The sequence below is a fragment of the Sceloporus undulatus genome, chromosome 4 (assembly GCF_019175285.1).
Source record: "Sceloporus undulatus isolate JIND9_A2432 ecotype Alabama chromosome 4, SceUnd_v1.1, whole genome shotgun sequence".
NCBI classification, from domain to species: Eukaryota; Metazoa; Chordata; class Lepidosauria; order Squamata; family Phrynosomatidae; genus Sceloporus; species Sceloporus undulatus.
Window position 1 is genome coordinate 56,507,494 of NC_056525.1, and position 22,828 is coordinate 56,530,321.

At 38.9% G+C, this 22,828-nt stretch overlaps 1 protein-coding gene across 1 annotated transcript in view; it reads left to right on the plus strand.

Annotated features, from left to right (window-relative positions):
• The window catches only part of PIGR (polymeric immunoglobulin receptor), a 66,646-nt gene extending 49,721 nt beyond the window's left edge, over window positions 1-16,925 (plus strand). Inside the window, 11 exon segments of the mRNA XM_042464294.1 lie at window positions 4,636-4,745; window positions 4,748-4,842; window positions 4,844-4,905; window positions 5,042-5,331; window positions 5,333-5,378; window positions 6,131-6,445; window positions 7,064-7,202; window positions 9,396-9,514; window positions 10,582-10,710; window positions 12,191-12,249; window positions 15,088-16,925. Of these exon segments, the coding sequence (XP_042320228.1) occupies window positions 4,636-4,745; window positions 4,748-4,842; window positions 4,844-4,905; window positions 5,042-5,331; window positions 5,333-5,378; window positions 6,131-6,445; window positions 7,064-7,202; window positions 9,396-9,514; window positions 10,582-10,710; window positions 12,191-12,249; window positions 15,088-15,177 (1,454 nt within the window). The 3' untranslated portion in view covers window positions 15,178-16,925.
• Window positions 16,926-22,828: the final 5,903 nt, after the last annotated feature.

The window sequence follows — 22,828 nt, forward strand, 5'->3', positions numbered from 1 at the left end:
GGGTGACCTCGAAACACGGTTTTACTTCAACCAGAGCGATTGCCTTGAATATCCATAAGAACAGATGTAATGATGGTCGCTGGATTTCCAAGAAAGGAACCAAAATCTCCTTGGGAAGTCCTCTTAAGATTGAGCTTAACCAGTCTAAGACAAAATAGAACAAAAAGAGGTAGAGGAAAAGAAAAAAAGACTTATCCAGAAGTATGTGAAGGGGGGAGGGAAAAATGCAGACTTTACAAAAAAAGAACTTGTAGTCACAATATTTTGCTGATTGTGGGTATGTTACTTTTATCTATACGTAGATTTAAGAGTATTAACTAAACTTTACCACACGCAGTAGACACAGAAAGTAACATAGTGCCTTAATGCAAAGGACCAGTAGAATATCATGTATAAAATTTCATAGTTTCCTTTTTACATTCTCTTTCCCCCTATAATATTAACTAGATTCAATGTCTTACACCAATTATATTTTCCTTACCAGTCTCTTTTCCAGTCTCTTTTAGATTTCCTCTCCTGTGGTTAATAGTCTGGTACATGTTCTTTCGCATCCTCCTTATCTTCTCAGCGTCTTCCCTCTCTCCTTTTAGTGTTGCTCAGCTGATGCAAATCTCCTCTTAATTCAACGCCATCTTAAGCCGACCTTGTCATTTCCTTTCTTCTCCTCTTCCTGTTACAGTATCCTTCTGTTTCCTTTATGTGAGAAGTTCTATTGCTGAGTAAAGCTGTCCCTAAATGTACCCCTGTCTATTATCTGGAGCTGAAACAGACACAAACTACTCTTCAAGCTGTACTCATACGCTCTTGCCTTCACTGGCTAAAGTTGTTATCAATGATGATTCCAGGCTCCCCCAAAAATTTTTTAGAACAATATCTGTTAACTCTCTAAGCTCCTGGGTATCTTAGTTGGACAATATTGCAGAGCTATGAGATTAATGGGACTCACTTCCAAATTATGCCATCGTAGAGTCAAGCAACTGATTAAAGAGAAAGTTCATTGGGTTAGGCATTACTTTATTAATCTTACTCTGGCCCTGCTAAAAAAGCATTTACAGCTCTAAGTATCATGTATGCCTTCTGCCTATTTGACGGACAGATATAATAACACCTCTGTCCATTTAAGATTATGTAGCTGCAAAACCGGGGGAATGGATAATATCGAACATTTCCCTTTTACATTGTCCTCTGATATATCCCTAGACAAAGTTTTCTGAATGTATTTAAAAATCTCTTTCCGATAGATCTTGCCTTCAGCAGATTTGTGCCTTTTAGCCGGGCAACAATGTTTTTGATAATTCTATGGTAGCAAAATTTGGTTTAGCAAGATTGAATTAGTTTTCTTGATCGGAATGATGGCTAGAACCAATCTAGTTTATGTTTTTATTATTTTATCATTTTGATGTATTTTATTTTGTGTTGATGGATCTCTCTTACTAATTTACCATGTTTTTTATTTGTGGTTTTTATGCCTTGGTTTTTCTAGTATGTTTTTGTATTTATGTTTGGATCTATTTTATTGTGACGGCTTTTAGCTTTTAACAAAATAAACTTTTTTCTATTCTGTTCGTTTACAAAGTAAAGTCAGGTTGTGTAGGGATTTGACATTGGACTGTGGCCTGGAGACTGTGGTTGAATGCCATTCAGCCATGAAAACCCACTGGGTACCTTGGGAAAGTCACACTCTCTCAGCCAAAGAGGAAGGCAATGGTACCCCCCTCCCAAATCTTGCCAAGAAAATCCCATGACAAATTTGCCTTAAGGTCACCTAAGTCAGAGAACAATTTGAAGGAAACAAAACAACACAACCAGCATCTTACAACATCCATACAGAACGTAGGATTAGATTTAGAGAATGAAGGCATGAATTAGGATTTTAGCCTTGGTACAAAATGAAACGTGGATTCAGTCCTCCCATCTGATCTATTTAAAGATCTGGAAAGTTACTTTTATGAGAGTGTATATAATACCATTCTGAAGCCACCCTTAACTAGCAGATGTAGTAGGATGATTTTCTGGATCCCAAACTGTTAACCTACCACAGCTCAGCTGTTGATGGCTTCAGCACATCATTATATTAATTACTCTCAAAAGTATTTCCCAACTCTGACTGCATGGTACCTCTATCATAAAATAAGCAGCACATCATGTAGCCTTAACGTCTGGCTTCTGATCTACAATATGGAAAACTAAAAGCATCCGCTTAGGATACTTTTATTTTCTCTAGACAAGACCTTGAATGTCTTCAGTGTCCTCACAATTCCAATTTTTCCATCTTCCTCCATGGATTTTGCTTCCAAGTATACTCTGATGCAAAATTCTGAAGTATACTTGAACATTATTTAACTGATTGGCTATTGATGCCTTCTTATTCTCTCTCTGTCTCTTTGAATGTATTTATATATGTATGAGATAACCTTAGCCTTTGTTTATTTTACATACATTGATTTATTTTCAAGTTTTTAGTCTGCACAAAGAACCTGGATCACATGTTACGACTATTTCTTGAAATGGCTTCTCCTCGGCCTCATCGTTTTGTTTGTGGCCATTGTCCAGCTGGATCTGCAAGTGAGTATTTCAGCAAACCCTCGGGAAATTAAAGGCATCAAGGACCCATCTCTGCAGGGCAGACTGTAGACCTGAAACATTCGTTAAAGTTGATGTAGTATAACTCCTAGTCACTTATAACAAAACAAACTGATGAACAATCATCTCAGCCCAAAATAATACATGTGTATCTGTGTACATGTCATTCCCATGCATTTTAACCGGGAACAAAATGGACCTAATTGTTAGCCTCAACTAGTGCAGACACCATGGACTGAATGGAAAATTTGTAAGTCAAGTATTTTATGAAAATTCTGTTGATTTGGTAGGTCTCCTCTAATGGGATTAACATTGGCTATATGGAATTTACAGATGTTAACTCTGAGTTTGCTAATTAGAATGTCTGATGGGGGAGTGAAATGTGACAGCATGGTAATAGCCTCTACTCTGAACTATATGCATACAATCATTTTTAATGTATGCAACAAACCCCACCACGACAGTTATGTGCTGAACATAGGGGCAAGAAGACAATATTAGCAATTAATAAATGCATATGTTGTGTTCTAGAAATTCTTTATTCATTCTTTATTCTGAGCATTTATACCCTTTACCAACTAGACTAGATCCGCTGAATCAGTTTTTGATAAGACAACACTTGTGTAGATTCCATTAATTCCATGAGTTTGCTCTAAGTGGCAATTGGATCAGGCTGGCTCGCATTACCAATTGTATGTAGGGATCTTATAGATACACATCATATTGTATGTCAGAGCAAGCATCATGTTTAAATGAAAAACATATCACATATTGTCATGTATGATCTAGATGATTGATTATGAATGATATCTGATCTGGGTTCAGTCTTTTGAAGACTCTATATTTGAATATTTCTGTAATTTAGTCTCTGTTCTTTGGTGACATGTTTTTTCCCTCCCTCTTTAGTTTCAAATTCAAGTCCATCTTTGGACCCAAACAGGTGACTGGGTTGCTTGGAGTTTCTGTTACTGTGAAATGCTTCTACCCTCGCACACGTGTGAATAGACATAGCAGGAATACTGGTGCACGGACGTCAACCACGGCACGTATAACTGCCCATTTCTTCCCATGGCTATGTCGCTTAGAGGAGTATGAAAACAGAATCTCCATACAGACTATCCAAGGAATGGTTATATTCATCATAGACAATGTCAGAGCTGGGAAGAAAGAGACATGGGACCATACAAAATGTTGGCATTGGTTTCAATGAAAAGGACTCTCTCAGGGTCAGGCTAGATGTTTCTGCAGGTACAAGCATAATATTATCCCAGGTATTGTTTCAACGTTTAGAAAGCTTTTAGTAATTAAAATTGGTATTGTTCAGAGTTGGTCTTTTTTCTGTATAAAACTGGTTTAATTTAGAATGGTTCTTACGAACTGGGGTACAGTTAATCATTACGCGCTTCCTCAACTAAAGTCCTACTATCATTAATAGCTCAGCATGTTAGCTGGGGAAGATGAGAGTTGCACTTCGTCAACTGGAGGGCACTGATTGGGGAAGACAGGTCTCTGTATCAATTTTTTGCTATAAAGACAAACTTCATTTGACATAGTGGGAAAACTGGGATAGTTTAAGACACCTTATAAAAGTCAGGTCAATAATATCATATTATCAGTAGGGGGAATATTTTTTTATTTCAGAATGCTGACACTTTTTAAAACAAGTTTGGACAATTTGTGAGCCTCCCCAGGCAACATGTTTACTTACGCAGTACTTAACATAGTAAAATCAGAAATTGTGCAGACTGGTAGCACGTATCATGAGGTGTGCAGGCCTGCTATACTCAATGCAGCTACACCAAGGTGGCAGCTGATTGTAGTTAATTGGTGTAGTACTATTCTCCTAAATATGTAAATTAGTATAATTTGTCAACGAAGCATTGTGATAACGTATAGAAGATTGCCATACAACATGGTTACTGCAGTACCACAAGTACAATGAAAATAGTAATAGATATAGCTACTCACCATTAATTGCCTTATGTCATTAATCAGGTTCAGTAAGTACCTGAAGAGCTCAGCTTCTTTTCTGTGGAACGCATGATCTGTGACCATATCCTGTGCCCTTTGGTGATCAATACGCAAGTGATAGGAAGTACATGTGCAGGATGACAACGACTACCTGCTCCACTATCATTGATACACATGGAAATATTGACCCATTCTTATAAAGGAAAAGTTTCTGTTAAGCAATCTTGAAATTTCTGGCTCATTCAGCATCATTATGACCCAACTAACGAAAGATAAGATCAGGGTTTACCTGTGGAGCTGGGAACTATGAGAAGGGAAGACCAGAAGAAGAAGAAACCAGAAAACTGGATATCATGTTATGAAGGTCTGGTAACAGCAGAGAACTCTGGTTTTATAAAATCTGTCAGATATTGTTTACATTCATACCTTTGCAATATAGCTATAACATAGTATAAATATAATTATATAATTATATATTTCCATGCTCTTTATTTATATCCAGAGGCTTTGGTTCCCAAGGCACAACCAATATTACATGGAGTTCAGCATGGTTCAGTGTGTTTTGAATGTCTTATGACCCGAAAGAGAATAATACAATCAATATTGGTTGCAATGAAAGAAGAACATGGGTGTACCATCTTAATAAACAACTTAGGATATGTCCGGGTACTTATGAGGAGAAGGATAGTGCGCACCATAGTCCAGAGACGGCACCATTACCATCTACTGAACCAACTGCGTAATGAGGATGAAGGATACTATTGGTGTATGACAAGTGGGAGAACAGGAAAGGAAAATCATCCACGAATTGAAGATTGTGGAAGGTACCAAAACAAATTTTTGTTTCTTACTTTTTATGCTCCTTTTGTCAAGTTCCAAAAGATCTGTTTGACACATCTCTCATGTTCTAAATATGATGACTTGGTCTCAAAGAATTTAACTCCGTTGGAAACACATAATCCATCACAGGACCAAATTGATATGACATTTTAAAGTTTATTGATTTAATGCATGCTTTGACTGGGAAAGGAGTGCAAAGAGGAGTTCTGTGGAGTAATAAGAAGAATCACTATCATGGCAGGGGTATAACCCATTCCTTCCTGTTAGATCTAAACATCTATCATTTGCCATTTGGATTAGCTCTAATGGAGCTTTCATCTCAGACAAAGTGCAGCATAGGTGGTGGTGCATTTTCACTGGGAATATATGATTTTGGGGCATGGAGCCCGGTGTGAAGCTACAGAGCTTCACACCTGGAAGCTCCGTAGCTGGCAAAGGCCTCTGGTCACATGGAACCACATTTATCCAGAAGAGGCTTGCCCGTGGCATCATGAAATAGGAAATGTTTTCAAGTAGCCTGGAACTCCTTGCTTCTCAGCCCTTTATACCAGGGGTACAAAAATTATAATAATACTAATAATAATAATACACTAATAATACTAATACTAGAAGAAGAAGTTGCTTGAGCCATCCATTCATTTATTGAAATTAAAGATTAGGTTCTATGTATATTTGATTTCAACATATTCAATAATTACCCATTTTTCTTTTCATTTTATTCTCTTTTCTGAAACAGGACAACCTAATTTAGTAGTAGACAATGAAATCCAAGCTGTTGCTGGCTCTCCATTGACAATAACATGCACTTACCCATGTAAATATGCTGAGTATGAGAAGTATTGGTGCAGGTGGAAAAACACTGGATGTGAACCTCTTATCTCATCTGAACAAAACCAGACTGGCTTGGGAGTTAGCTGTGATAAAGGCAGTAGAATTTTGTCTCTGAATTTTGACCAAACATCACTGTCAGATCAAGGATGGTATTGGTGTGGAGTTCGAAAAGGAGGCCATTATGGAGAAACATATGCACTGTATCTACAAGTGCAAGGAGGTGAGCCTCAGTTCTGATCAGAGGAACCACATGCAAGGCTATACCTTCTACACTATCTACCTTTAAACAGGCACACTGGGGGTGTTAACTCTACACTTAGGGCATGTTATAATATGTGAGGGCCTCCATGCTTCTTTCATAATTGATAGTGAGATGAATATGGCATAACAGCCTAGCCAGGCTCACTGCTAGCCTGAGAACTTAAGAATTCCCTCATATCCTATTAACAAACCAGGAAGAAATTTTATAGACATTTTCTGAGAGCAAATAAGTCCATCATTCAACTATGATTCTGGAGACCAGGGTTTGCTCAGCCATAGGAACTCACTGGCTGACCTTGGGCAAGTTAGATTTTCAGCCTAGAGCAAGGCAAAGGAAAAAGCCCTCCAAACAGATCTTACAAAGGAAACTCTATGATTGGTTTTGTAGGATTACCATAAGTGGGAAATGACTTGAAAGCACACAACAACACTCATTATTTATAATTAGTTATTTCCAAGATCTGATTATTACCCTGGACATTAGGCATAATCAATGTACTTTCTTTCTTTCTTTCTTTCTTTCTTTCATCTGCCTTCTATGCTACTAACTATTAATTATTCAAACATTTCTAAATAGTACTTCAGAATGCTGAAGAACCTTTCAATCTCAATGAGAGGCCTGGTGATGATGTTGTTCCTCGAATAAATGCTGGAAATAGAAACTCTCCCTTAAACAAAGCAAATGGGGTAGCCAAGGCTGAATCTCCAGCAAGTAGGTAAGTCACTGTTAAAGCCTTGAAGGAGGTCTCAGGATAATACTATATACAGAGAAGCAAAAGAATCTATAAGAAGCAACTATCCCCAAGTTGTTTGTGCCTGGGAATCAACAGGTAAATAAACAATTTGCACTTGATGAGCCCCAAAGGAGACAGAATGGTGGTGAGCCCATGTAACTATGTACAGCTCCAACAGCATAGGAGGAAGTTTGAGGTTTAAATTCCAAAAATATGAACATTTGGATGTCACATGTTAGAATATAACTCCCAGAATCCCCCAGCTAGCATAGGGGGATATAGTCAGTAGTCTGAAGATTTTGGAGCTGTAGTATGTAGTCTGGGAGCTGGAGGAAATCTACAGATTTCCCCTACCCCCCAGCCATGGCAGCTTATCTTCCCAACCAGCAACCCCTGTATCTTCTCTTTCTGAGACCTTTTCTGCTTCACTTGGGGGCTCTACAGACTGGCACTTTGTGCCAGCCTGTAGGCAAAGCCATGGTGCAGCATCTACATGCTGGACACTGTGGCTTCACCCCATCACATCATGATGCCTTGTGCCCTTCTAGACGGCACAGGGCATCATGACATGGCCCTGGTGCTGCATCTAGATGCTGCAGTGCCAAAAGGGTGTCAGGAAGCCGCACCACTGTGGCTATGCTGCCCTTTAGAGGGCACAAAAAGAAGCTGGTTTTTCAGCTCCTTCTTGTTCTCCTTAGAGGCCAAATCAGTGCCACAGCATACGCTTGCTGCAACATAGATCTGGCCATTAAAGGGGCAACTGGATGCCGCCCATCTGTACAGCCTCATAGTTTGGATCCCAGAACTGAATATGGCTGGGAGGAAAAGGTTGTGCTCTGAAGCCAAATTTTAGATAGAGGGAACATTTTTTACTCCTCACTTCATGCAGGTTTGTCCTTAAAAGCAGAGCTTACACATCTTTTAAAATTTCATGCTTAATCTCATGGACCTACTTTCTGGCCCAGATATTCAGAGGAGGCTAGGACTGAATTTGAACCTGGCAATAGTTTGCAAAGAAAAGATTTCATCAGAGCAATAGAATATATTTGGGGGGGGGGGGGGGTTTGCACTCAACAATGTCAAATTCTGAATTCATTGAAAACATAGGTGGACAAAATGTCCCTCCCCCAACCATTTTTGTAGCTCTTTTCCATGTGTTGCAGCCCTGGAAAATGATCCTGCTTTCTTGGCCTTTCCTTTGAAAAGGGAAGGAGACATTCCACCCTGTCAGTCTATGGTGTTCTGTGGACCTGTCCATCTGATGCTCTGCTGTCTTCCTTAATACCATGGAAATCTGCTAAAATTGTTAACACAATTTTGGTATTAACTGCAGTGGGAATTTCAGCAGTGGTCTGTTCATTTTCTGTGATAGCACACCTCTTGGTGTCTTCCTTCAAATTGTGCTATAGTTCACTAGATCTTCCTTTTTGCTCTCCATATGTGAAGAGGAACAATATAAAGAGGAGAGTCTTTGCTATGTGTGGAAGCTCTTCATGCATCTGGAGACAGAGAAAAGTCAGGGATTCTGATTGTGTTGTTTAATGGAGAGAATAGGCGTGGGGTTCAGGATTCCCAGCACTGTCCAGCCCACAGCAGGTATATCTCCTTCATCTGAATTGCCACCCCACTCCCCCCCACCCAATAGGTAAACAGCAACAGCATAAACAAAAACAACCCCTCCTGGAATGTGTCACAGAGACCTGGCAAATAGATCCTTGTACTATGTCCAAAAAGACATATGTGTCAACCCACCACACTTTACATGCACTTATATCACTAAAAGGATGCTGCCCCCATTCCTCCATTTGAAATAATTCTACTTCTCCATTTGAAATAATTCTACTTCACCATGTTTTCTGAATTCTATACTGTGGTTAATTTCAATTAGAATTAATAAAAACTAGCCAGCCTCTTAGGTAAGATGAATTACAGTTTTCTCTGTTTTGATTATAGAGAAACCATATGTTAATCAAACCTCAAAGCAGAAACTTCTGAATTCTGCCTTGTTATGCCAGAAGACAATATAGGAGGGGGAGCATATGAAGAAAATCGGTACATTGCTGTAATGCTAAATTTGAATTAGCTTGCTTTCCTTCTGAAGAATCTTTGTATGTATGAAGTAGAATATCTATATCATTCTAAATTTAGTAATATGTCCATTAAATTTTTTTCCAGCCATGAAGAAAGTAAAAATTCCACAGTACTTCTCTCTGTTTTGATCCCACTTGGAATAATAGTTCTGCTCCTGGCCACTGTCTTTTTTGTTGTGAAATTTAGGCTTTTCAAGCATTCAGGTGAGTCTATGCCAGTTGTGGCCTGCATAGGATTTAATTTTAATTTTTTATACTTCTTGCTAAATTATAAAGAGACTGAGCTAATTTAAATATTGTTTCATTCTAGCAATTACAATTCCAGAGTTCCATTTGCAATTTCTATGGCTTTCATAAATAGAAAAAAGGCAAATAAGACCACCTGCAATAAAATTCTGTGCCTGTTTGCTCTGAAGGAAAACCAGTTGTTGATTGTTTTGCATTTGAGAACCTCTTTGAAAAATAAAATCAGGAAAAGTTTTTTTTTTTTTACAAAAACCATTGCATTTTACATAAAACCTTATTTTGTGCAATGTTTTTGCACAAAATCCAATGTTGTTGGTTTTTTTGCAATTTCTTAGGTAAAAATACAGACATGCAAAAAAGAAAACTCCACAAAACCTCATATCTGTTCATTTTCTTAAATGGGATGTCTTGATGCATTGAGGCAATCTTTCTCATAAGGAATGAGAACATTTGACTATATCCTTTACATCCTGATTGCACATTTATACCATAAGCTTGATTGGTGGTCATAGGAAGGTTCTATGGCAGAGAGCAATTGCTATATCTGAAGTCCTGCCAAGAGGACACATCCAAAAGAGCAAGATTTTTCTCCCCCCCCCCTCTTATTTGGTTGATTTTTATTTCCAAATGAACACAATGAGAGGGGGGTAAGAACACCAGTACCTAGGCCAGGTTGGTTTGTACCTCAAAGGTACAAGAGGATTTAACAGACCTACTTGTCATGCTTTGCACACCACTGGTGGGGACCACAAGTACAGTAGAGCTTCCTATTGCTGTATGTGGGACCTCAAGTGATTAACATACCATCCTATTGGTACCATCCTACTCTGTATTAACAGCAAGATGTTGATTTCATCAAATCAATGGTACATCAGGTGCCCTTCTAGGAACATAGCATTATCTACTGTCAGAGTACCTCATAGGTGCTTGGCAGGTTATAACATGTGTATTAAATGTATTAACCTCCTGGGGAACAGTGGTGGCAAGAGGTGCACAGTACTGACTATTTTCTCTCCTTTGTTTAGACTTGGTCTCAGTTGGCAGCTACAGGACAAACATCAGCATGACAGATTTTGAAAATGCAAGGCAATATGGGGCAAAGGACAACGTGTGCATGGCAGAAGCCCATGAGACCCAAATAGGGCGGATGGATGGTAAGTATCATTATTTAAATACTATTTTACTTGTAACTTGGTGTTTTTCAACAAGGATAGTGAGTCATAGAATCATACAGTTGGAAGATACCACAAGGGTCATCCAGTCCAACCCCGGCCATGCAGGAACTCTCAATCAAAGTACCCTCGACAGATGGCCATTCAGCCTCTGCTTAAAGACCTCCAAGGAAGGAGATTCCACTACACTCTGAGGAAGTGTGTTCCACTGTCGAACAGCCCTTACTGTCAGGAGGTTCCTCCTAATGTTGAGGTGGAATCTCCTTTCCTGGAGCTTGAGTCCTTTGTTCCAGGTCCTGTTCTCTGGAGCAGCAGAAAACAAGCTTGCTCCCTCCTCAATATGACATCCCTTCAAATATTGAAACAGGGTTATCATATCACCTTAACTTAACCTTCTCTTCTCCAGGCTAAACATTCCCAGTTCCCTAAGCCGTACCTCATAAGACATGCTTTCCAGACCCTTCACCATTTTAGTCGCCCTCCTTTGGACATGCTCCAGTTTCTCAATGTCCTTTTTGAATTGTGGTGCCCAGAACTGAACACAGTATTCCAGATGGGGTCTGACCAACGCAGAATGTAGTAGCACTATTACTTTTCATGATCTAGACCAGGGGTAGGCAACCTGCGGCCCGCGGGCCGGATGCGGCCCGTCGAGGCCTTGGGACCGGCCCCAGCCCGGTCCTGCCACCGATTGCCGCCGAGGCCTTTGGTGTCTCACACGAGGGGCATGGTGGGGCAATTGTCTATAGAAGCCTCAGAAACATGCATTTATCTTAACATTTTTTAACAAAATCAGCAAATTTTTTCGCGTGTCCTCCATTTTTTATTTAAAAAGTGCCCTCCATTTGAAAATTTTGTCCTACATTTGTCCCGGTTTATTTATTTATTTAATTTTTAAAAAAATATTTAATTTGTCTGAGGGACAGCAACCCGGCCCCCGGCTCAAAAGAGTTGCCTACCCCTGATCTAGACACTATACTTTTATTCATGCAGCATAAAATTGCATTGGCCTTTTTAGTTGCCACATCATACTGTTGACTCATGTTCAACTTGTGGTCTACTTGGACTCCTAGATCCCTTTCACATGTCTCGTTCAGCCAGGTGTCCCCCATCCTATATCTGTGCATTTCATTTTTCTGCCCTAAGTGCAGTACCTTACATTTCTCCCTGTTGAAATTCATTTTGTTAGCTTTGGCCCAGCTTTCTAGCCTATTCAGGTCATTTTGAATTTTGATCCTGTCCTCTGGAGTATTAGCTATTCCTCCTAATTTGATGTCATCTGCAAATTTGATAAGTCTGCCCCCAATTCTGTCATCCAAGTCATTAATAAAGATGTTGAATAGCGCTGGGCCCAGGACAGAGTCATTCAGTAATAAAATTTATATGTAATAGTATAGAGATAACAAATAGAGCTTCCTATTCTTTTTATGTTCAATCTCTTAATCTTTCTCATTCTTTACAGATTATATCATTACTACGAGCAGTCCTAAAGAGGCTGGTAAATCAAAGAAGACAAAGAGGGTAAGAGCAAGCAAAATTATTTTAACATTGGACCTTACCACACAGGAGCTCCGTGGAATGGGCTGAGAATGGAACGGAAGTTAAGAACAGTTCTCAAAAATTACCTCCTCTGGAACGGAATGGGAACAGAAGATAGAGGAATGGAATGAGTGAAGGATTTCTTTGTGTGCAGTAAAATGCATGCCCCACTTGTTCCGTTCCCTTCCTGGCCCCTTTGGGACCATTCTCAGCCCGTCCCAGGAGTCCTGTGCAGTAAGGTCTATTGCTATAGCAATCTGCTATGTATTCCAAACTACAAGCAGGATAAAACACCTTTTAATGGCTTCTGGTATTCTTATTAAAGGAAAGTTCAAACAGAAGCAGGGATGCTCTGTGATCAGAAAAGGAACATCCTACAAGATCAGGAAGAAATAAAAAGGCAATAGAAGCAATACACAGAAGAACTATATAATAGAGATGAAAAAAATGTCTGACGTGTGGAATAAAGAACCATACAAAGATGAATCTCAAATCCCCGAGAGCGAGGTAGAAACTGCCATAAGAGATATTGAGAAGAATAAATCACCAGGAACAGATGATATTCCAACAGAATTGCTACAATCCACACAGACAGAATTAACTGTAGTGATAATTAAAATATGATGAGAAATCTGTACTTAGGACAAGAGGCTACTCTTAGAACAGAATATGGAGAAACAGAATGGTTTCTCTATAATTGGTAAAGGAGTGAGGCAAGGATTCATTCTGTCACCCTACTTGTATGCAGAAAATATCATATGAAAAGCAGGGTTAGATTCCAATGGAGGATTGAAGATAGGATGAAAGAGCATCAGCAATCTAAGGTATGCGGATGATGCCATACTACTAGCAGAAAATGTCACTGGATAAGAACCATTACTAAGGAAGGTAAAAGGATAAAGTGCAAAGCTAGATTTACTGCTGAACATAAAGAAAACAAAAATAATGACCACGGAGGATCTACATAGGTTTCTTCTAGATAATGAAGAAAACAACATAGTTAAAGCGTTTCTGTACCTTGGATCAAATATTGATAAAAATGGAAATTGCTAGCAAGAAATCAGAAGAAGACTAGGAATGGGTAAGGCAGCCATAAAAGAACTAGACAAGAATCTAAAATGTAAAGATACACAACAGAATACTAAAGTCAGAATTGTCCAAGTCATTATATTCATCATGTACAGTGAAGAAAGCCAACAGGGGAAAAAAATAACCTTCATTTGGAATGTGGTGCTGGAGAAGACTGCTGAGATACTGTGGACAGGCAAAAAGACAAACAAATGGGTCCTTGATCATATCAAGACTGAACCCTCTCTGGAAGCCAAGATGATGAAACTGAGGCTGTCATTCTTTGACCACATCATGAGAAGGCATGGCTCACTAGAAAAGACAATAATGCTAAGAAAGGTAGAAAGCAGCAGAAAGAGAGGAAGACTGCATGCCAGATGGATACACTCAAAGGGACAGTGGAGGACAGGGAGTCTTGCAGATGCCTCATTTGCAGGGTCACCATGAGTCATGGTTGACTCGAGGGCAGTTGACAACAACAATAACAATCCTTATTAAAGTTTGCTTTCTATTGTTGAAGGAGTACTTTGCTTTTTCCTGCACAAAAATGAAGTTCTGTCTCCACAGAGTGAGTATGAAAGCATTTGAAGAGTATTATTAGCCATTATAGTAGTGATGCTGTAAAATATGGTAAATTTCAGTAATCACTGACATAGTACTGTTCTGAAGTAGAGGAAGAAGGAGTTTCAAAATAAATTGTCGAGAGGCAAATAAGAATGAAGCGCCTGTATTTTTAAAGACTATATAGATATAGCTCTTCTAAGTACACCTCATATGCACATGAAGTGAACATTTGCCAAAGGTCCTTGTACAAACACTGGCAAGTCTATTACAAGTAGCAGTGTTTCCAGTGTCTTAGACAATTGCCTGATTTACAACAAGGGCTGCACAGCATAATATCAATTCACACATATCTTGCATTGTTATTATGTTACGTAACAAGAAAAAGGAGAAGGAAATAAAACAAAGTCTAGTGCCTCTTTGGTGACTTACACTGGGATAGTTTTATTGCATGTTGCACAAAGAGGTCTGTAGTACCTTTCCCCCACGCCCCATTCAATGCTTCTCCCAGTTGTTCAATGGCAGCTGGATAGCATCCAGGTGCATCTCCATCCCCGACACAAAAAGTCAATGATTGGCTCTAGAGGTTTGCTATTGCTATTGGAAAGCCAGGGGGAAAGAATCAACCTTCCCCTTTACAAAACTGCAGTGTGATTTTTTTCCGGAAAACTTTATGTGTTACCAGTGTCTAATAGGAACTCGGTGCTATTGGATTACAGTCCATGTCTGTTATCTAGCCCATTGCACCATGTCTCCTGCCTCCAACCTGCAGCTACTAAACCCTATGGGGCCACTGCTATGCAGAAGGGAAGGAAGGCAGCAACTGTGCAGCGAGGTTTGCACCTCATCTCCAATGAAATATACTAAAGAAAGGAAGAGGAATAAGGTTATCAAGTTATCTTTGTTCTTTCTTTCTTTTTCTCTAATGAACTGTAGCAAGATGAAAGGCCATCTCCACAGCTCACTCACCTCCTTCCCTCCCTTTCATCTTCACAGCTCTTAAATAGTTACAGCAGTGCCCCAATCTTGCTAATGTTGCTATAGGTCTTGGTAGATGCTGTGTGGGCAAAGTGGTTACATGCCGTGAGCATTCTTGGCTCAAATTTTGCCTCATGAAGCCAGGTCTCCTGTATTGCTCCTGTTGCTCATGGGCTACATGAATAATGTTGATGTTTCTGTTCACTTTTCCAGGGCTCCAAAGAGGAAGTTGAGATGGCTTACACTACATTCCTGCTGAATTCAGAAAACGTTCTCTCTACAAGAAGCTCCCAGGAACAGTAGATTTTAGAAAGATGCTCAACAGCTTCATACCATACACTTCTAATGACTTGCAGAAGCAAATTATGCAATAACTATTCAGACAGGCTATGATTAGAATCACTGAACAGACAGTTTTATTCATTGATATTGCTTTGAAATTTAAATTAATTCTAATGTTTTCCTAAATTGTTTCAGTTCTATCACTGATGATAGGATAGGATACATAAAGATAAAAATAAGTTTCATTTAGAGAAACCAACTTCATTCCAATCAAATTAAAAATGTGGTTTTTTTAAAAAAAACAAACAAAAAACACCTGTATTTAATGAACTTGCAAAATGTTATAACAATTTAAACTAATTCAATTAAATATGTGTGTGTGCCTTTTTAGAAACTTTGTACTCATTTTTGCCAGTCTTTTTGTATATGAAAAGCAGTAACATAGAAGATTTTAATGAGAACATAACCTGATAAAATACAGCATTAATCATTTAGAAGATTTTTAAAAACTGAATCAAAGTTATTAAGCACACTTTTAAGTTTATTTATCCTCCAAATTATACAATCAGTTTCTTGTTCTTTCTCCAAGGAGTTTAGAACAGCATATCTGAGATTATTTTGTTTTAACCTCATCACACTTTTTGACTCAGAATTCTGGAGGCCTCAAAAGCCTGCACAGTATACTGTGCTCCTGAAATTAGTCTAATATTGTTAGACTTTTATATATTATGTAGAATTAGCATTTTCCTAATGTTGACAAAGGCCACCTAATGACCTATCAGTTGTTTATCTCACCTCTAGAATATGATATTTTTAAAGTAATTCAAATTGCTAATTACAACTATAGTAGCCATATAGTATATTGGTTGGTTCACCAGTTAGTAGGTGATTCAATGGTTCTATTCTAATTAGGATTAGCAACTGGGTTTAGACTTGCATATGTTAAAATTAAGTAAATATATTTATGAATGGTATATATAACCTTTTTTGATTGCAAAAAGATAACCAACAATTTGGGGTAAGTCGAATTGACACTTTCTAGGTGTTGTTGGATTGCAAGTCCCACCATCCTCATCATTTGCTATGCTGGATGGGGATGGTGACACCTGTGGTCCAACAACATCTGAAGAGCCACAAGATAGTCATCTTTGGGAGACAAGAGGAAGATCCAAGAAGAAACCATTACTTCTCCCTAGTAGGCCAGGTTGAAGACATTTTGCTGCCTAAATAGAAAATGACACTCCCCTCTCAAAGTCAAGGTGCACAGTATGCAAGACCAGAGTTTAGAAAAGTTACTTTTTTTTACTATAACTACCAGAATATGGTCATGCTGGCTGGGGAATTTTAGAAGTTGGATTTGGCTATTGGCAGGCTCTGGATAAAGATAAAAATAGATCTCAGAGTATTAATGCAGTAAAGGTTAAACATATATGGTTGTTTTTTGTTTTGTAATGCTGATGCTTTTTGTAAGCTGGTAGTCACTGGAGAACTAGAGTGGTGTAATGATTTGAGTGTTGGACTAGGACTCAGAGACCAGGTTTCAAATTCTTGTTCAGCCATAAAAACTTACTGAGTGTCCTTGGGCAACATTCTCTCAGCCTTAAAGAAACAAATCTGAACAAATTCTAAGGGTTGCCACAAGTGAGAAATAACTTGATGGCAAGAAACAATAACATTATTTAGGATAAGTGACTTCATAATTCAGAATATTGTATGTATTATTTGCAATGATTTTGATTATTTGCAATGTTTTGATTATTATTACCAATAAATATCCTGACTAAAGTACAGAATCTGAGTTTGTAGTTTTTACTCATAATTTTGAGAGTGAAACACATTATCAAATGCCAGGGACATATGCTAATGAATTTTGTAGAATAAGACCAGAAGGCATGCTTAAAGGGTCCGGATGAAAAGTGGAGATAATTGTACTTTAAGAGCCTGTTCTGCCACTACATATAATACACATCTCCAGATCAGTGTTGGAAGTAATACCATCATTTGTTTTCTAGATCAAGAACTTGTGGTACTTGGTTGGATATGTGTGTATGTAAATGTGCTCAAGTCACCTGTTGACTTATTGCAACCCCATCAATTTCATATGGTTTTCTTAAGTAAGGAATACTCAGAAATGGTTTTGTCAGTCCTTTCCTCTATAATCAACCTCCCGCCAAAAAAGCAAAAATCCACCTCATCACAGGACCATAAAATATTAGCCCTTTATTACTTATAGAATTTAGTGACATGGTGGAATATATCCCAATCTTTATTTTTCCTAAACATTTTTTTGGGGGGAGATAAACCAAAAAAGTGGGGGAAACCTATTAAAACCCCAAGAACAGAAGCAATAGCATTAGGAATCAGTTCTTCATATGGGGAAGATTTTACTGAGAAATGGCTTTTGACAGCAATGCAGACAAATGTCCAAATACTAATTTTGAACACAATTGAAATTTAAAATTAGGCTGACTTTCTGGACATTTCCATGGAAGTTTAAAATCAATTGGCAAACGTCTGCTTTTTTTGTTTACTTGGGCTTATTTTGCAAGGAATTGGGCATAAAACTAGTTTTAAAGTTCATAATTAATAGCATCTTTGGTTTAATTCAAGTTATAAACATAGGCCCGGGACAGACTGCCGAGAAACAGCGGTCTGCCGCTGCCCGTTTTTTCTCCACAGGGGCAGCGCGGGCCCCAAATGGTGCATCATTTGGTATTTCTAGGTTCTTTCTGCAGTGCTGCAGTGACGTCGTGAGTGTGCCATTGGCGTACTCACAACATAAGTGATGTGTGGTGCCATGCAGACGCTGTGTGGCACTTATGTCACAATGGCAGTGCCTGTGTACATGGGGCACTGCCATTGTAATGCTGCCACTACATAGTAGGGTTAGGGACCATGCGGTTGCCGGACGTTCCCTAACCCTAGTATCAGCACTGGTATGCCACTTATTGGCGGTGTGTACCATGCCATAATCATCAATATGGAAAATGCTGGATAAATTTCTATGTGTCAAATGCAATAAACAATCAAACTGAGGCACGAGACAGATGAGAAGAAAGGGACGGCCATCCCTTTCTTCTCTGGATTGTTGCCATAGCAACTTCATGGCTGCAGCAATGATCCGGATCAAAAAAAGAGCTCCAATGCAGCCTTTATGATGCCACTTTCTGTTAGACCCATTTGGGAGCTCTGGCGCCCTTATGTCACCAGGCTGGACCCCATGCAGATGGAGCCACAGCCTTATGGAGTAATGGCGCCGGTATAAGGGCTTAGCGAATGTGGATGCTGAGTCACGCCGAGTCCTTATTTCACCACTGCCATGCCACTTCGTGCCGGTATGTACCGGCCCTGACTTAGATAGCTTCCTATTATGGATTTACTTTCATAGCAAGTTCAAACTCGCATATCATAAATCCTGAGACGTCCTCAATCCTGAAACATCCTCAAGTCAGGATACACAAGGCCACCACCAGACAAAATGCTTCTGTTGTACAATCGAGAGGCATTGTCCAGGCTGTCACAATCTAGATAGAATTAATGAGCTGCTGTCTATTAAGTTCAGTTTAGGGGGCATTTGAAATTGTGGCAATGGTGCACAATTGTAATCAGAATTATTAGTACCCCAATTATGGATCCATAACTATAGGCTACAAATCTGTAATGCCATCCCTTATTATTATTGCCAAGTACACTTGCTGTGCTTGAAGTTTTGCATGTTCCTCTGAAGACATGCTTAATGGCTAATTGTATGTTGGTTTGCTAGGAAGTTCCCCCGAGGCAGACTAATAAGTGTGGACACTATACTGTCCTGCAGCCTTAATCTGCTGACTAGTACTGCTGACCCAGATAGATTCATGCTGCTTGTATTTATTTGCTTGCTTGCTTAATTGCAGTATCAATACACTCTCTTTCAAAACTTTTTCTCAAGGGTGGTTTCATCTTACTTTGTTTAGTAACCCCTAAGGCAACGGCAGGTTTGTACCATTAATCTAGATATCAGATTAGCACAGGATGTAAATTCCACTACTGAGAGAAGCAGAATTTCTCAAATGCGTTAGTGTGAATATGTCTAGAAGAGGCACATACAAATATAGTCATATTTGAGAAAATGGCAGTCATCATCCAGCCCATCAGAATACCACTTTCGTTTGTTACACTTTTTATTTTCTGTTATTACTAATTCTCATTGTGTGTGGTGGTATTTAGGCTCCTCATAACACATCAGTAACAATAAACTAGCAGCACCTCACATGAAAAAAAAAGCCCAACTTCTTCTAAGGGTCAAAAATATTTGAAATCTAGTACCTTTGCATAACTTTAAAGCAGATGATGAAGAGATTGAAATAGTATAATGTTTTCCGTTCCTTGGCTCAGTCATTAATCAGGATGAAAATGGTAGTCAAGAAATAATAAGAAGACTAGGACTTGGAAGGGCAGCTATGAAAAAACAAGACAAGATCATGAAGTGTCAAAATATATCACGGAATACTTAAGTTAGTATTGTCCATGCCATTGTATTTCCCATTTCTATGGAGTGTTGTGAAAGCTGGACAGTGAAGGAAGCTGATAGGAAGAAAGTCAACTCATATGCAATGTGGTGCAAGACAAGAGTTCTAAGGAGCCCATGTGTTACCTCAAGGTCTAGCCTCCCTTTACCACTTTCTTTTCTGATATCAAGGTGATATTAAAAGGGATATTTAAAGCATTTAGCCACAAGCATGCCTCAGTATGAGAAAAATAGACTTACCATATAAAGAGATCTAGGAGGCTCAGCATATAGCCAAGGATAAATCAATTAAGAATGTAATTTGCTTAATCTGTGATTATCTTCACCAATAAGAGTAAGGGTGAGTGATAAATTTTGTACTTCAAGTGACAAAAAATCCAAGTAAGTTTCCTTCTGAGAATGATACTCCTTTGCCCAAGGACATTTGGACTGATTGTCCAACCATTCACAACTTCCCTTCTTATTCTTCTCTCCTGGAAGCTACCCCTTGGTTCTGAATTCCAGGACAGGTTTTACTGTATAAATATGTCTGCTTAGGCATCAACAATTTGGTTTCACTTGAGGTCAGACAGACAATCTGTCAGTTTCTTGCTTGACTCCTCAGCATTGCCATGAACCCCAGGCAGCTTTCTGAGCCACTTTTTTCTCCTGATATTCCCCGACTAGAGCTCCTGGAATTGATAAAGTATTGCTCTTTGCAGCCACTTAAGTTGCTATCTGCTACCACTTTTCATTTTGTTAGTTTTGGAATGTATGCATGAATGAGTGTCTTTGCGTGAATGATGATTACCTTTTGACCCATAAATAAAAATATTTTGCAACTTGCACTCTTGAATTCTGTTTCTCGGAACCAGTATACACAGGCTTGGACCCCGCTTTAAGTTGCCCAAGCCCTCTCATCTGATTTAATCCATCTGCTGCAATTCCCCTATTTAAATGTTAATTGTGGGTGTCCTATTGACATCCTAGAATTCTGGGTAACACATGGACTGCTAAAAAGGCTAATAAATAGGTCTGAGAGCAAGTTAAGCCTGAACTTTCCCTAGAAGCCAAGATGAATAAACTGAAGCTGGCACACTTTGGCCATCTCATGAGAAGACAATATTGCTTGGTAAGATAACAGGCAGTAGGAAAAGAAGAAGACCACATTCCCAGTTTGATTCCAGTCAGGGAAGCCACAACCCTGAGTCTGCAAGATCTGAGTAGACATGTTGATAGGGTTGCCATACATAGGGTTGCCATAAATCCAGGTCAATTTAATGTCAGTTAACAACAACAAGCTTTTCTGTTTTAGTGCCATTTTTAAAAATCTTGTATAGCAAATTTGATGTTATAGGTTTCTTGTCAGAATATCACAGAAATGTGAATTTCACAGAGAATTGCCCAGAGTTTTGGATTTGTTGGACAAAGAATAATAGCCTCAGGGTTTTCTATGATGTTTTACAAGAGCTTCTAAAGACTGAATAATTTTTATTAAGTCTTCTGAATGGTGCAAAAGCAGATTTCCCTATCTTGCAGGTAAGGATGGTGCAAACTATTTGTCTCAGCATGCAAAGAGGCCTTGTAATCTGCAGTTTGAGGCATGGAGGAAGACAAACAAAGACACATAAAGCCTTGGGAGCTGGGGCTGGCTGTTTCTTTTTGGAGATCTGCTGTGGAAGAATTAGATTACTGTATATACGGTGTATATATACAGTGTACAGATGATGCAGGGGTTAAGATGCCAATTCAAAATTTAAGTGGTTAAGATGAGATGGTTAAGATGCCAATTCTGACGATAGGAAAATCAGAAGATTCGCAGTTCAAGGCCCGGGTGCTGCATGATGGGGTGAGCTCCTATCACTAGTCCTAGCTTCTGCCAACCTAGCAGTATGAAAGCATGTAAATGCAAGTAGATAAATAGGTACCACTTTGGTGGGAAGGAAATCAGCATTTTGTGCAATCGTTCCAGCCACATCATCACAGAGTAGTTGCTGACAAGTCTGGCTCTTCAGCTTAGTAACAGAGATAAGCACCACCCCCTATGGTTGGACACGACCTGACAACCTTGTCAACTGGGAATACCTTTAACTTTTTATATACTCATGTAAGTCCAGATATTTGAGTCAAAAAATTGACACAAGAAATCTGACTGAACTTATCCATTGGGCAATGTAGGTACTGTACTTTAACTATTATATAAAAAAAGAACCATCCCCTGTTGAAAGGCAAAAGTGTAATCTGTCCTGGAAGTACTGACCCCTCATCCTTCCTCTACGTGCTCATCCATTCAGCCTTTAGGGTGAGCACAAACAATTATGCCTGCTGGCATTTTGTAAGTTCTTTGGTATCATTTTCCTTTGCTTCATCTTTTACATCCTTTGTTACATGTTCCTAAGTTTTACTCTCGTCTTATCCATGGGTCATACCAAAATCCATAATTTTGTCCCCCAAAAGTGCCCTCAACTTATACATGTGGTTGGCTTATAGTTGAGTACATACAATACTTAAGCTGTGCTTCCACTTGTGAGCAATCTAAACATTTGTAAATAAGCCAGTATTACAAGGACCAGCATGGCATAGTGGTCAGAACTCAGAAGAGTATCCAAATCAGTGTTCAGCCACAGAAACGCACTGGGTGGCCTTGGGCGTCACACTGTCATGGCTTAAAAGAAAGGCAACAACAAATCTCTGGAAGGAATGCTATCGAGGGAATTTGTTGTTGTTGTTGTGTGCCTTCAAGTCATTTCTGACTTCTGGTGAACCTAATGCGAACCTATCATGGGGTTTTCTTAGTAAGTTTCTTCAGAGGGGATTTGCCATTGCCATCCTCTTTTAAAGAGTTTTAAATTTTAAGTTTTAATAATGTAATGTTTTAATCCTTTTTTAAACTTTGTATTTTAATGTTTCATACTGTTTTAACTTAGACTGTTTTAAATTTTGTTAGCTGCCTTGAGTACCTGTACCAGGAGGAAGGCAGGATATAAATAAATATCATCATCATCTTCTTCTTCTTCATTCTTTGAGAGTGAGAATGTGTTGTATTTTAATGTTTCATACTGTTTTAACTTAGACTGTTTTAAATTTTGTTAGCTGCCTTGAGTACCTGTACCAGGAGGAAGGCGGGATATAAATAAATATCATCATCATCTTCTTCTTCTTCATTCTTTGAGAGTGAGAATGTGT